Source organism: Aythya marila (genome assembly GCF_965140915.1).
Source record: "Aythya marila genome assembly, chromosome: 4".
In the NCBI taxonomy this organism is placed as follows: Eukaryota; Metazoa; Chordata; class Aves; order Anseriformes; family Anatidae; genus Aythya; species Aythya marila.
This window is the reverse complement of record NC_139045.1, coordinates 76650752-76664378: the sequence shown is the minus strand read 5'-3', so window position 1 is coordinate 76664378 and position 13627 is coordinate 76650752. Positions and strand designations below refer to the sequence as shown.

At 71.4% G+C, this 13627-nt stretch overlaps 2 protein-coding genes across 3 annotated transcripts; one reads left to right on the top strand and one right to left on the bottom strand.

Moving 5' to 3' along the window:
* Positions 1–1975: 1975 nt before the first annotated feature.
* On the top strand, positions 1976–7105 carry LOC309877946 (rho-related BTB domain-containing protein 2-like). 2 transcript variants are annotated; one of them, XM_082759935.1, is made up of 9 exons: positions 1976–2191; positions 2318–2421; positions 3549–3734; positions 3823–4745; positions 5080–5198; positions 5404–5554; positions 5744–5832; positions 5943–6048; positions 6129–7105. In XM_082759935.1, exons 1-9 carry the CDS (start codon positions 2000–2002, stop codon positions 6296–6298), a joined length of 2040 nt encoding a protein of 679 aa, XP_082616061.1. In that variant the 5' UTR covers positions 1976–1999; the 3' UTR covers positions 6299–7105. The 2 variants fall into 2 exon arrangements, with proteins under 2 accessions (XP_082616061.1, XP_082616062.1); XM_082759936.1 differs by having other exon boundaries at positions 5749–5832; positions 6129–6285.
* Positions 7106–7237: 132 nt separating this feature from the next.
* WDR54 (WD repeat domain 54) lies at positions 7238–13441 on the bottom strand. Its single transcript, XM_082759937.1, has 9 exons — positions 13155–13441; positions 12473–12535; positions 12278–12344; positions 11894–11950; positions 11523–11650; positions 9673–9773; positions 9329–9491; positions 9127–9201; positions 7238–8702 (listed from the first exon to the last, which is right to left on the bottom strand). The coding sequence occupies exons 1-9, from the start codon at positions 13377–13379 to the stop codon at positions 8571–8573; spliced, it is 1011 nt and encodes a 336-aa protein (XP_082616063.1). The 5' UTR covers positions 13380–13441; the 3' UTR covers positions 7238–8570.
* Between the last annotated feature and the right edge of the window lie 186 nt (positions 13442–13627).

Sequence of the window (13627 nt, the reverse complement as noted above, 5' to 3'; positions counted from 1 at the left end):
TGGGCAGAGCGCGGGCCCACACCGCGGCGTGGGGGCGATGCGGGGTCCCGCTGCGTGACGTGGGCACAGGGCAGGGTCCCACGCGGTGACAGGGGCTCACGGCGGGGCCCCACGCGTAACACGGGTGCAGGGCAGAGCGCCCCGGGGGGGCCGGGACGTGGGTGCAGCGGGGGTCCCACGCCGGGACGTGGGTGCGGGCGCGGCGGGGCCCGTGCGGGCGGACGCGGCGCGTGACGCGGAGCCCCCCCGGGGCCCGGCCCCCCGGGAGCGGCCTCCCCACGCGCGGGGCCGCCCGGCGCCGCTGCCCTTATTTGGTCACCGCGGCCTCCGAGCCCCAAAGCCCCAGAGAGGGAAAAAATTCGGCAGCGGCAGCTGCGGCCGGGCGGGGGGGCGCCCCCCGGGGGGCGGGGATGAGCCCCCCCCCGCGCCGTGTCGCTGCGCCGCCCCGTGTCCCTGCACCGTCCCGTGTACTGCAGCGCCCCGAGCCGCCCCCAGCCCCGCACACGGGGGTGCCCATCGCTGCTGTCCCCCCCCCAGCTCTCCCCAGCTCGGCTGTCGCTGCTGGCGGCTTGGGGCAGGGGCCTGGTCCCGCAGTCCCCGGCCGCCGGGCCCGTCCTGGTCCCTTCTCTGATGCGAGCAACGGGGGCACCGCTGGGGACCCCTGCGGGGGGGGCCGAGCTGCAGCCCATGCGGGCACGGGGACCCAGACACCACAGCCCTCACGCCCCCAAAACAAGGGGCCCCGGCCGCAGCAGCCACCGATGCCCTGGGCCATCAGCCCACAGCGGTACCCAGTCCCGGGGGGACAGCCCCGAGCCCCCGGGGACCCACAGGAGGCAGCTGGGGACAGGGAGAGCTCTGGCAGTGGGGGGTACCAGGGCGGCAGGGAACGGTGTGCCCACAGGGCCTGGTGCAGCACCGGCACCCCAAGGTGCTGGGGCAGGAGAGTTGTGGGCACCGCGGGGCTCCGGCAGGGCTGTGGGGGCAGGGACAGTGGGACGGCGGGACAGCGGGCAGGCCTGGAGGCCCACAGCGTCACTGGTTTGTACTGGAGCTTACTGGTGGCACTGTGAATGCTGCTGCACCCCTGTGTCCCTGCTGTCCTGCTGTGCCAGGCGTGTGCTGGCTGTGCTGGGCCACTGGTGCCACTGGTGTCACTGGTGCCACTGGTGCTGCTGGTGTCACTGGTGCTGGTGGTTCCACTGGTGTCACTGGTTTCACTGGTGCCATTTGTGCTGCTGGTGTCACTGGAGACACTGGTGCTGGTGGTGCCACTGGTGCCACTGGTGCTGCTGGTGTCACTGGTGCCAGTGGTGCCACTGGTGTCACTGGTTTCACTGGTGCCATTCGTGCTGCTGGTTTCACTGGTGCTACTGGTGCTGGTGGTGCCACTGGTGCCACCGGTGCTGCTGCTGTCCCTGCTGTCCCTGCTGTCCCTTTTACCGCCCCTCGCGGTCCCGCTGTCGCTCCGTGCCCCCGCGGCTCCCGGTGTCTCCGCCGTCCCCCCCGTCGGCGCTCGGCGGGTGGGCGTGGCGAGGGGGAGGGGCGTGGCTTCAACGCATAGCCCCGCCCAGCAGAGGCGTGACCCTCCAGCAGGGCCCCGCCCACCGGGGGCTTGGCCGCGCACGCCGCCGGCCGCGAGGAGCGCGGGGGCGGGGGGCGGTCACGTGGGCGCGGCGCCCCCTGGCGGCGCTCCTTTGTCCGCGCGCGGGCGGGGCCGCGGCGGGGCGGGCGCGGATTGGCGGCGGGGGGGGGGAAGGCGAGGGGGCGTGGCCTGGCGGGGCGTGGCCGGCGCGGGTTGGCGGCGGGCGCGGGGCGTGGCCGGCAGGGCGGGGCTAGGCGCGGCGGGGCGGGCGCGGATTGGCTGCGGGGCGGGGCGGGGCGGGGAGGGGCGGGGCGGGCGGGGTAACGGGCCCGGGCGGCGGCGGCGGCGGCGGCGGCGGCGGCGGCGCGGGATGGGCGGGGGGCGGCGCGGGGCGCGGCGCTGAGCGGGGGCCCCATGGACCTGGACGTGGACTACGAGCGGCCCAACGTCGAGACCATCAAGTGCGTGGTGGTGGGCGACAACGCCGTGGGCAAGACCCGGCTCATCTGCGCCCGCGCCTGCAACGCCACCCTCAGCCAGTACCAGCTGCTGGCCACGCACGTGCCCACCGTGTGGGCCATCGACCAGTACCGCGTCTGCCAGGAGGTGCGGGGGCACCGGGGGGACAGGGGGGGGAAGGGGGGGCGGCCCCGGACCCCGGGGGGGAGCACCCCGAGCCCCCCGGGGAGCCCCCCCCCCACACCGGGCAGCCGCTGACCGCCGCCCCCGCAGGTGCTGGAGCGCTCCCGGGACGTGGTGGACGAGGTGAGCGTGTCGCTGCGGCTCTGGGACACCTTCGGGGACCACCACAAGGACCGGCGCTTCGCCTACGGCAGGTGGGGGGGGGCGGCGCGGGGGGCGCGGTCCCGCTCCGAGCCCCGGCGGCGGCGGGCGGGGGGCGCCGAGCACGAGGGACCCCCCCCCCGGGGCCCGACTCGCGGCCGGGCGGGATGCGGGGGGGGTGGGAGAGGTCTGCCCCCCCCCACACCTCCCACCCCCCTCCGGTGTCCGGTTGCAGCCCCGGGGGCACCGTGACCGCAGGGACCGGGCAGGCACCGGCTCCGGGGGCAGCTCCGGGTGCCCGGGGTGTCCCCGCAGGCAGCGGCAGCACCGGGGGGCTCCGGGGGGTATTTGGGACGCACGGGACCCACCACACCCGGGGCTGCACGGCCATGGGGTCCCGGGGCAGGACCCGGGGGTCCCCGGCCGTGGCCGAGAGCAGGCACTGAGCCCCGGTGCCGTGCGGCTGAGCCCGTCCTGGCACCGGGAGATCCCCGTGGCCGTGGCTGTGACCGTGGCTGTGGCCGAGAGGGTGACAGCCCCCGCCCCCTCATGCCCCCCCCCGTGCCAAGTGGCTGGGCTGTAAACAACCCCTTCCCCGTGGCCTCTGGCACGTCCAGGCTCTTATCGCCCCGCCACAGCGCGCCAGCTTGGCTTGGTGAGCTCTGAGCTCCCCTCCATGTGGGGGGGGCAGGGACGCCCGGTGGGAATGGGGGCACCCCCGGGTGAGGGGGCACAGCCCGGGTTGCCCAGAGGGCACCCAGTGCCACCACCCCGCCGTCCCCTTCCCCGCAGGGCAGCGGGTGCCGGCTGAGCTGCAGCTCCCGTGCTGGCCGGGGGCCCGGGGGGGCGGGAGGACGGCGTCTATCTTGGTCCCCGGCACGGGCCCAGCTCCAAACGCGGCTCCTGCTCACGTCTCGGAAGGCACGGACTAAAAACAAACCCGGCCTGGCGGCCACGCGGCTGCTCCCGGCCACCCTGAGGGTCCCTTCCCACAGGGGTCCGGCCCCACAATGGGCACGGGACGGGGCTCGGGTCCCCTGTGCCTGCTCTGCCCCTGTCCCGGCCGCTGTTGGTGGGCATCTCCCTGCAGCCGCCGGTGCACGTGGCGCCTGCGGGTTGTGCCAGGACAGGGCTGCGCTGACCCCCTTCCTCCCCCTCCTCCTCCTCCTCCTCGCCGCAGGTCGGATGTGGTCGTGCTCTGCTTCTCGCTGGCCAACCCCAACTCCCTGCGCCACGTGAAGACCATGTGGTACCCCGAGATCAAACACTTCTGCCCGCGGACGCCCATCATCCTGGTGGGCTGCCAGCTGGACCTGCGCTACGCCGACCTGGAGGCCGTCAACCGCGCCCGGCGCCCCCTGGCCAAGTGAGGCTGCACCCGGCGGGTGGGCAGGGGGTCGGGGTTGGGGTCCGGGCCCCCCATGCAGTGACACGGCCCCGCTCTGCACCCCCAGGCCCATCAAGCCCACGGACATCCTGCCCCCGGAGCGGGGCCACGAGGTGGCCAAGGAGCTGGGCGTGCCCTACTACGAGACCAGCGTGGTGGCCCAGTTCGGCATCAAGGACGTCTTCGACAACGCCATCCGGGCCGCCCTCATCTCCCGCCGCCACCTGCAGTTCTGGAAGTCCCACCTGAAGAAGATGCAGCGGCCGCTGCTGCAGGCCCCCTTCCTGCCCCCCAAGCCCCCGCCGCCCGTCATCCACATCCCCGACCCGCCGGCCAGCCGCGGCTGGGGCCCCGCCGCCCTCTTCTGCACCCCGCTCTGCGCCGACGTCGTCTTCCAGCTGCAGGACGGCCAGCAGGTCTTCGCCCACCGCGTCTACCTGGCCACCTCCTGCTCCAAGTTCTACGACCTCTTCACCCTGGAGGGGCCGCGGGGGGTGGCCAAGGAGCCGGCCGCCCGCGCCCGCAGCCTGGACGGGGAGCGGGGGGCGCTGGGCGAGGGGGCGCGCGCCCCGCTGCGGACCTCGCAGAGCGACGACGCCCTGCGGCCGGCGGCGGGGGACGGCGCGGTGCCCGGTGCCCGCGACCTGTCGGCGTGGGGCCGTGGCTTCGTCAGCATGCGCTGGGAGCTGGTGGAGGACCCGGTGGCGGGGCGGGAGAAGCGGATGACGGTGGTGTGCATGGACCGGCTGGTGCAGGCGGAGCCCTTCCGCGCCGTGCTGGAGTACCTCTACACCGGGCGGCTGGACCAGGCCCGCGGGGACCTGATGCAGGTGGCCACCATCGCCGAGCTGCTGGAGGTCTTCGACCTGCGCATGATGGTGGCCAACGTGCTCAACAAGGAGAGCTTCATGAACCAGGAGATCACCAAGGCCTTCCACGTCCGCCGTGCCAACCGCATCAAGGAGTGCCTGGGGAAGGGGGTCTTTGCAGGTACAGGGGGCGAGGGGTGGCGGTGCCCTGCTGGGGACATCACATGGGCTCCCTTCCCTCTGTCTGGGACATTCGGCTCCCTCTGGGCCATGCATGGACCTGGGCTCGTGGCTGCCCTGAGCACTGCCCCTCCACCAGGGCCACGCTGGGCTGCACTCCCAGAGCCCTCGTCCCCTCCCCACGCCACCCCTGGCACCCGTGTGGCTGTGCTGCTGTCCCTGTGCTGGGCTGGCTGTGGTGCGTGGCGCTGGCGTCCCTGCACCAGCCGTGGTGTGGGACGGGGATGGCCGAGGGGTGCCTGCCCCGTGCTGAACCTGTCCCTGTGCCACCCCAGACGTGGTTTTCCGTGTGGACGATGGGACCGTGCCGGCGCACAAGCCCCTGCTGATTGCCGGCTGTGACTGGATGATGGCCATGTTCCGGGGGGCTTTCCGGGAGAGCTACGCTGCCGAGGTGAGGGCATGGGGATGGTGGGGGGGGGGACACCACGAGGCTGTCGTGGGGCTGTGGCTCTGCTGGCACGGGGCACACGGGGCCCAGCTGCGCCCATGGTGTCCCCATGGTGGGGCAGGCGATGCCAGTGGCGGGGCAGGGTCCGTCCTTGCTGCAGCGCCCACCCCACCGCCAGCGACTGGCCCCCAAACCCCTGTCCCTCCAGGTCTCCCTGCCGGGCACCAACTGCGCCTGCCTGCGCGCCGTCCTCGACTTCCTCTACACCGGCGTCTTCACCCCCACGCCCGACCTGGACGCCATGGAGCTCCTCATCCTCACCAACCGCCTCTGCCTGCCCCGGCTGCAGGCGCTCACAGGTGAGCCCCCCCCCGCACCCCGCTGACGTCGGCTGCCAATACGATTACGGAGCCATGGGGACGGGATCGATGCGGCCCCGGGGTGTCATTAGCGGGGCCCTTATGTAAGAGCCCGACGAGCCCGGCGTAACCCCACCGCATGGCTGCACCGCGTCCCCCGGCGCTCACGGCCCCCCTCCCTGCCCCCAGAGCAGTACGCCGTGGACGAGCTGCTCCGAGCCTTCATGCAGCAGGTGGAGATCGACGAGCAGGTGATCATCTACCTGGAGATGACGCAGGTACGCAGGGTGGGGGGCACAGGGTGGGGGCTGCTCCAGGGCACGAAGCCCCAGGGCGGGCTCCGGGCTGTGAATCCCCAGCCCTGGCTCCCCCCATCCCCTGCCTGCAGTTCCACAACGCCCGGCAGCTGGCCGCCTGGTGCCTGCACTACATCTGCACCAACTACAACAGCGTCTGCCGCCGCTTCCCCCGGGAGATGAAGTTCATGTCCCCAGGTAGGCTGATGGGGGCCGGGCAGGGATGGCCCCGGTTGTGCCGGGTCCGGCTGTGCCGTGACACGCCGCCGTCCCCGCAGAGAACCAGGCGCACTTTGAGCGGCACCGCTGGCCGCCGGTGTGGTACCTGAAGGAGGAGGACCTGTACCTGCGCTCCAAGAAGGAGCGGGATCGCGAGGAGCAGCTGCAGCGCAAGCAGCACACCCGCAGCAAGTGGTGCTTCTGGCGCCCCTCGCCCCACGTCTCCTGAAGCGAGGGGCACGAGGGGCACGGCCGTGACGCACCCCCCGGGGCAGGGGGCACGGCCGCGCCCCGGCTGGCACAGGGCGGGGGGCTCCCCTCTCCGCCCCCCCTGCCCCGGGGCTGCGGCCGCTGCGGGCCCTGGGGGCTGCCTGTTTACACCCCCGTCCCCAGGCTGGTTTACAGGCGCTCGCTGCCGCCGCCGCTCTGGTTTACGGCCCCATTCCCCCCCCTGCCGCCGCCTCGCGGTGCCTTTCCCTGGGGCGGCGGCGTGCCAAGCCGGGCAGGGCCCCCCCCACCCCGGCCGGCACTGGTGCTACCTCTGACCGAGCAGTATTGTGGGGCTGGGGGCTCTGCTGCCCCCTCCCCTGCCAGGGCCCCGCGGGAGGGTGCTGGCTCCCCGGGCTGGGGCTCCCCGGCCGGGCTCTCTGGTGCTGTTTTTTCCCCCCTTCCTCTGCCTCAGCGGAGGTGGGGGCCAAGCTGTGAGCGGGGCACGGGGCGGGAGGGCGGAGGGGCCGCGGGGGCTGCGTGTGCCACAGGAGCTGCCCCTGCCCGCCGAGGGCGCCCCGGCTCACCCCGGTCATCTCTGTGCCTTGGACACGTCCCAGCGGGGCCGACGTCCCCGTCCCGGTGTCCCTGCGCTGCACAACCCTTTGTACACTTTTCTACTCCGCTCGCCCCGACCCAGCACAACCTCCCGGGCGCCTGCGCCCGCCTCAAGGGCTCTTTGTACCTTCGCCTTCCCAACCACTGTGAGTGGGGCGCCGCGCTTCGCCGCGCCGAGTTTTAACCTTTAATAAAGCCTTTTGTAACGGGACGGGGCTCCCGCTCCTGCTCAGGGTCCCACAGCAAGGAGCAGACGCGGGGGGCTCGGTTCAGGTGCGTTTATTGTGGGGGAGGTACGGGGCTGGGGGGACAGGGCAGGGTGCGGAGTCCTGACCCATAGCCAGGGGGGCAGCATGAGCAGGGGGTGCAGCAGGGGGGTGTGATACTTGGGCTTAGAGGTGCTGGGAAAGGGGCACGATGGGGGCCAGGGGCTGTGGCCCGCAGCTGGGGGCAGAGCAGTGTGTGGGCAGCGGGCCCCCTGCCCGCAGCGTGGCTCTCCCCCAGCACAGCAGCAGGGGCTGGGGCTGGGGCTGGGGCTGGGGCTGCCTTTCCCAGGGCTGGACCCTGCTGCTGCCAGGAGCTGCAGGAAGCTCCTGCGGGGCCGAGCCGGATCCGGGAGCTGCGGGGAGCTCCTTCCCTGCCTGCTGGGGACAGGGCCTGGCCCGGGCAGGGCCCCCCCGCACATGGGGCCCCCCTGCCCCCGCAGGGCCCTGGGAACAGCAGCCAGCAGAGAGGGACTGGGACAGGGACAAGGACCAGGGGGACAGCGACTGCTGGGACAGGGCCGAGCCCTGCCCTGGACGCAGAGGGGGAAGCACCGGGAACGTGGGGGGAGCCCCAGCACGGCGTGTGCCCCCTTCCAGCACCCCCAATCTGGGGCAGGGTCAAAGCCAGCAGGGAGCCGGGCTGAGGCTGGGGGCTGGAGCAGGGGGACAGCCTGCTGGCATGCAGCGCCACGGCTCGGCTGGGTGACCTCGCAGCCTGTCCCTGGGGCGCTCAGCTGGCCTGGAAGAGCGCAGTGCGGCCGCCTCTGCTTTTTCCAGCCCAGGAGCGCAGCTGCGGCCCCGCACTGCTGGCTGCCAGCCGGGGTCCCGCTGGGACGCGGCCGTGCCCGGGGCGGCTGGCAGGGCGCGGAGGCTCCTCGCCCCAGCCCGTCCACGCTGCCCCGAGGCAGGGCGGCCCACGCTGCAGCACCCGTGGGTGCGGCCCCCCCCGCAGGGAGCGGCTCCCGCAGCCCTCCCGGCCGGAGCAGCGTGCAGGGCAGGTTCGCCCTGGATCCTCTCCTGTTTGAAGCAGAGGTGCCGCGGGGAAGAGGGGAGCCGGTTCTGCTCCTCCCCACCACTGCTGCTACCAGAGCCTGCGTGGAGGCAGCCGCTGCTCAGACACATCAGCCCTGCTGCCTCCTGCCCTCCCGGGGGGGCTCAGGAGGGGGCAGGAGGGGCACCTTTCGGCTCAGGGACCCACAGCGCCGTGCAGCTGGGTCCCACTGAGCCAGAACAGCTCGGAGCTGATGTTCCCCGTGCACGGCCATGCCCCGCTGAGGGCAGGTTTGCTTTGGGAGTGACAGGAGCCCCCTTCAGCTCCACCTCTGCACTGATTGCCACCCCGCTGGGGCACAGCTCTGGGCTGGGGGGTGCCTGGTGGCCTGGCTCGGGCCCGAGGGCGCCGCTCGCAGCCTACACCTGGCTGTAGCGGAAGATCTCGCTGAGGTCGTAGCCGGTCACGGCGAAGGAGCAGCCCTCGGGGTCACAGAAACGGGCTCCGCAGATCTGGGTGTCAGTCACACACTCGGCGTGGCAGTGCTCGATCTGCAGCGGGACGAGGAGCCAGCGTGAGCGGCACCGGGAGCTGAGCACAACCAGCACTGCCCCAGCCCCACACCTGCCTGCAGGAGCATCAGCTCGGAGCAGCGGGCAGGGCAGTGTGGCCACACCAGCGCTCCCCAGCTCAGGGGCACAAGAACCTTTTTTTCTCACAGCCCCACCGCTCGAGGGCAGGACTCAGGATCACGCCCAGAGGGAACAGCGCTGGGCCACCGCGCAGCAGCTCAGGCTGGGCCCAGGAGGCTTCCAGCCAGCAGCTCAGCTCCGCAGCCCCCAGCAGCAGCAGCACCTCGCGGGAGGCTGCGTGACCCCGCAGCACCGACCCGCGGGCCCACTGGGGCAGTGACACCCTGCAGGGACCCACCCCAGCTCCAGGTTCCCTGCTGGGTGTCTGTGTCCTAGGCCTCACCTCGACATCGTCGGTGTCTGGGTTCCTGCTGAGCTTCCAGACGTGAACGAAGGAGTCCTCAGCCCCCGAGAGCAGCTGTGGAGGGAAGCAGCAGAGGGGCCGTGGGGACCAGGACACCAGAGGGGCGCAGCACAGCGTGACGGTGCTGAGCAGCCCCTGCTCCAGCAGGCCGGGTGCCTGCTGCGGGCAGCTTCCCCCTCACCTTTCCCGTCAGTGGCGCCAGGTCCAGGGCGTAGATCCAGCGAGCGTGAGCGTTGACCTCTGCTCGCAGGACGCCCGTCGCTGCCTCGTACAGCCGAATCTGCCCGTTGCCGTAGCCAGCAGCGACGACCCCGTTCCAGAGCTTCACGGAGGAGCAGGTGCAGCTGGGCACAGGGGCACGCGTCACCTCCTCCCCTCCCAGCTGCACACCCGCACACCGGGGCCGGGGTCCCCTCCTGTCCTCCCCAGCACCCTCCCAGTCCCACAAAAGAGCCTGGAAGGGTCTGGCCGGGGATGTCCGGCACCGCCTCGCTGTGGGGATCCTGCCGCGCTGCTCTGGCTTACCCCAAGGCTGGGATCTTGTTGAGCAAAGTGAACTCCTCTCCAGAGCGCCAGATGCACAGGGCCCCCGCGTCGTCGGCAGTCACCAGGTCCCCAGCCCCCTCCTGCAGGAGGGACGTGGGGTCAGCAGTGCCCCCGGGGTGGCCCCAGGCACCGAGCTGCTGCTGCTGCTGCGCACCGGGGCCAGAGCCTGCAGCAGGACAGGCTTAAAGCTCAACTACCCCCCGAAACTGCTGACATTCTGTGAACGAGGAAGGCTGGGCTGTGATCGTACACGGGCATTTCAGTTGAAACATGTCGGTGTTTGGCAATGCTAATTACACAGGGGATAAATTTGTGAGAACAGTCACTACATCTCCTCCCTCGGCTTTCGAGTCACAACAGACTTCACCTCGACACACAACTCGGATTGCATGTGCAAAGCTTGCTAGAAAGCCTTTCAAACAAACCACAGAGCAAAGTCCGAGCACAGCGAGTTAGAGAAGTCAGCCAGAGACAGATGAGAGACGAGAGAGCAGCTTTCGCATAAACAAGCTCCATATCCAGGCTAATTGGGAACCAGTTCTAAGCAGTTAATTGTTCAAGGGAGTCCCAAGCGCAGAGCAAGTTAAATGTACCAAATTAGAGAAAGTGTTTGAAAGCGTCCTCATTGGGAAGTGTGCAGCCAGTAATGAGGAAGCCAATTAGTGCATCTGCAGAAATGTCAACCTGAACGAACTGAAGTGGAGGAAGCCCCATCCTGGCTGCAGCCTGCTCTGTGATCAGGAGGATCTGCATGCGGCAGCAGGAAGGTCACCGCGGCGTCAGAGGCAGCTTGGACAGGACACCTCTGTCCATTCGGTGAATTTAGCGAGGGGAAGCAGGCTCCTGGCCTCAGGCACCTCCTGCAGCCAGCCCCGGGTGCGGAGCTCTCGGCCCCGTTGGCGCTGCCCTCGGCCTCCCCCGCTCCCGGGGAGCAGAACCGCGCTCTGCACCGGCAGCTCGGCGCCTGGGCTTGCTCCGGGTTGGGGTGTGCCAGGGCTGCGCCCCCCCGCCCTGGGGAGGGTCTGCCCCAGCAGCTCCCCGCCCGCACGCTGGGAGCCTGAGTTCAGCGTGTGTTTGTTCAGGGCTGGTTTTGCTCATCTGCTCGTGTGGCAGACCGGCCTTGGGCTTCAATAGCTGCTGTGTGCTCTGGCACGCACCCCGCTGCATCACAGGATATTCTCTGGCAATTACTCACACGCCCACAGCCGCCCTTCCTGCGGGAGGGCCTCAGCTCATCTCTGTCAGGATGGTTCTGCCTCTGCACGGTTTGATTTCTGAGACTTTGGGTGACCGGGACTGAGGTTCGGTCAGCTCAGAGACGGGGAGATGGAGGAGCTGAAGAGGCAGGAACTGGCTGGGCTCTGACAGCACAGCCGGGACAGCTGACGGGGTGGCTGCTCCCAGCTGTCTGAGCAGAAGGAAGAGCCCTGAAATGCCAGCCTGCACACACAGCGTTTGGGGCTACTCCCGATCACAATCTGCTTCTGCTGCACGCCACGCTGAGCCAGCCAGCTGGGGTACAGGCTGCAGCAGGGGCTGAGGCATCCCAAGCCAGGGCTTCACCCGGACCTGTCCTGACCCCCCCCAACAGCAGAGACCCCCTCGGTGCCACGGCAGCCTCGGGAGCCAGCGTCCTGGGTGAAGGAAGGGAGGTGAGAGCTGCCTGTGCCCTGCACCACAGGGGGAGCTGCCTTGGCTGCACTACACCAGCACGGGGACTGGGCTGGCTGCGGTGCCACACACCGGGAAAGGCCCCGGGCAGCCCCCAGCGCCCCCTCCCACGGCCGGGGCTCCTGCAGCACCTCTGGCCCCGGCGGCCACGCACGTACCGGAGCCTGGCCCAGCTCCGCCGCGATGTCGGTGATGGCGTGGCGGTGCTCCTCCAGGACCTCGCTCACCGTGACGTTGGTCCCTTTGTGGGGGATGTCGAACACCAGCACCATCCCGGAGGACGTCCCTGCAGGGGGACCGGACCGGAGGTGTCAGCGGGGACGCGTCCCACGGCCGAGCCCCCAGCTCCTGCCGTGCCCGCGACCGTGATCCACTTCCCCCCAGCCCTCTGTCTGTGTGAGGCCGCGCAGACCGACCCCTCTGCCAGGCACAGCTGCCCCCACGTCGCCCCATTCCACCTGGGGCCACGAAGGCCACCCGGCGTGTCCCTGCCTTGCCCTCCTCCCTCTGGCTGCCACAGGTCACTCACCCACACAGATGAAGCGTTCTCCAGCTGCAGCGATCCCTCGGGCAAACACGGCTTGTGCTGGAAGGAACCAAGAGCTGGCTGCAGCCTGTGGCAGCCCACAGGAACACCCAGTTGAGCATCATCCCCAGTCCTGTGGTTGCCACAGGGCCCCTCCAGCCTTCCTAGGCCCACGTCAGGATGGTGCAAAACTTCCTCCAGACCCTTCTACTGACCTGCCGCGTAGCTCTAGCCTGCCTCAGCCCTGCCTGGACATGGGAGCAATGCTGCTGAGGACCCAGACCAGCAGGAACCAGGCTGCCCAACAGGAACACCTGATCCCACACCTCCAGGAGCAGCATGGGGAGGTCTGGGGGCCCTTTGCTGCGCTCCCCCTGCGGCACTCACCTGGCGACTGCTCTGTGATGTCCAACGCGTGCCAGTAAACCATGACGGAGCCATCTGACTCATACATCTGGGAAGAGAAAAAGCAGCGGGGTGAGAGCTGGCCGCGGGGAGAGCTGCTCCCACAGCCCCAGGCCATGGAGCCCGGCTGCCCCCAGCCCACCCCCGGCCCTGGCCGCCCCGCGGGAGCCGCCTCACCTGGACGCCTTTCTGCGAGGTCAGCACCAGCAGCACGCGGGCCGGCAGCACGCACCAGGCGGCCTGCAAGGAAGCACGGAGCAGTCAGGGGCTGGGGAGGGGGCTGCGGGCAGGACCCCTCACCCCCCCCCTCCCCAAAATCGGGCCACCCCGCCCCGCAGCCACACTGGGCTCTGACCTCGGTGACCCCCCAGGCCCGCACGGGGCCCCTCGGGAGGCTCCTTGGGAGGCTCCTTCCCCCCCCGCCGCCTCCTCCCGGTACCGGAGCACCCCCCCCCCCGGCTGGGCCCTGCCTCTGCCCGCCTTCACCGGACACCGGGCACCGGGCGGGGGGGGAGCGGCAAGGCCCGGGCATCACCGGGGAGCGCTGCCCGCCTCGGGGTGCCGGGAGGGGAACGGGAAACAGGGACCGGGACCGGGACCGGGATTGGGACTGGGATCGGGATCGGGACGGGGACCGGGACAGGGACGGGGACCGGGACCGGGACAGGGACAGGGACCGGGATCGGGATTGGGACCGGGACCGGGATCGGGATCAGAATCGGGACCGGGACAGGGACAGGGACAGGGACCGGGATCGGGACGGGGACCGGGACCGGGACAGCGCCGCGGCAGGCACCGGGCGGGACCGGGACCTGGACTGGGACCGGGGGAGGGCCCGGGGCGTCCCCGCCGGCCCCACCTGCGTGACGGCGGCGGCGGCGGCTGCCGGTGCGGCGTGTGGGGCGCGCAGCTGCCGCTGGGAGCCGCCCAGGCCGTCGTTGGCGGCGCTGAGCACGTTAACGGCGGGGCCGTGCACGGCGCAGAAGCAGGCCAGCTGGCGCTGCGGCAGGCGCAGCACGCTCAGGTTGTTGTACAGCGCCGAGCTGCTGCCGCCCAGCTGCACGCTCCTGTCCCGCCGGTACATCCCGGTGATCCCGGAGCCCCCCCCCGGTGCCCCCCCGGTGCTCCCGGTGCCGCCTCAGCCCCGCGCCGCCGCAGCCATGGAGACGGAGACGGCGGCGCCGCGTGATGACGTCACGCGCGGGGAGGTGTCACCGCCGCGCCGCGGGGCGGGGCCGCGTCGCCATGGAGACCGCGACGCCTCGGAGAGGGGTGGGGGGGGGGCGGGGGAGGACGGGGGGGTCCCGGGGGGCTCCGTGGGCACGGGTGGGG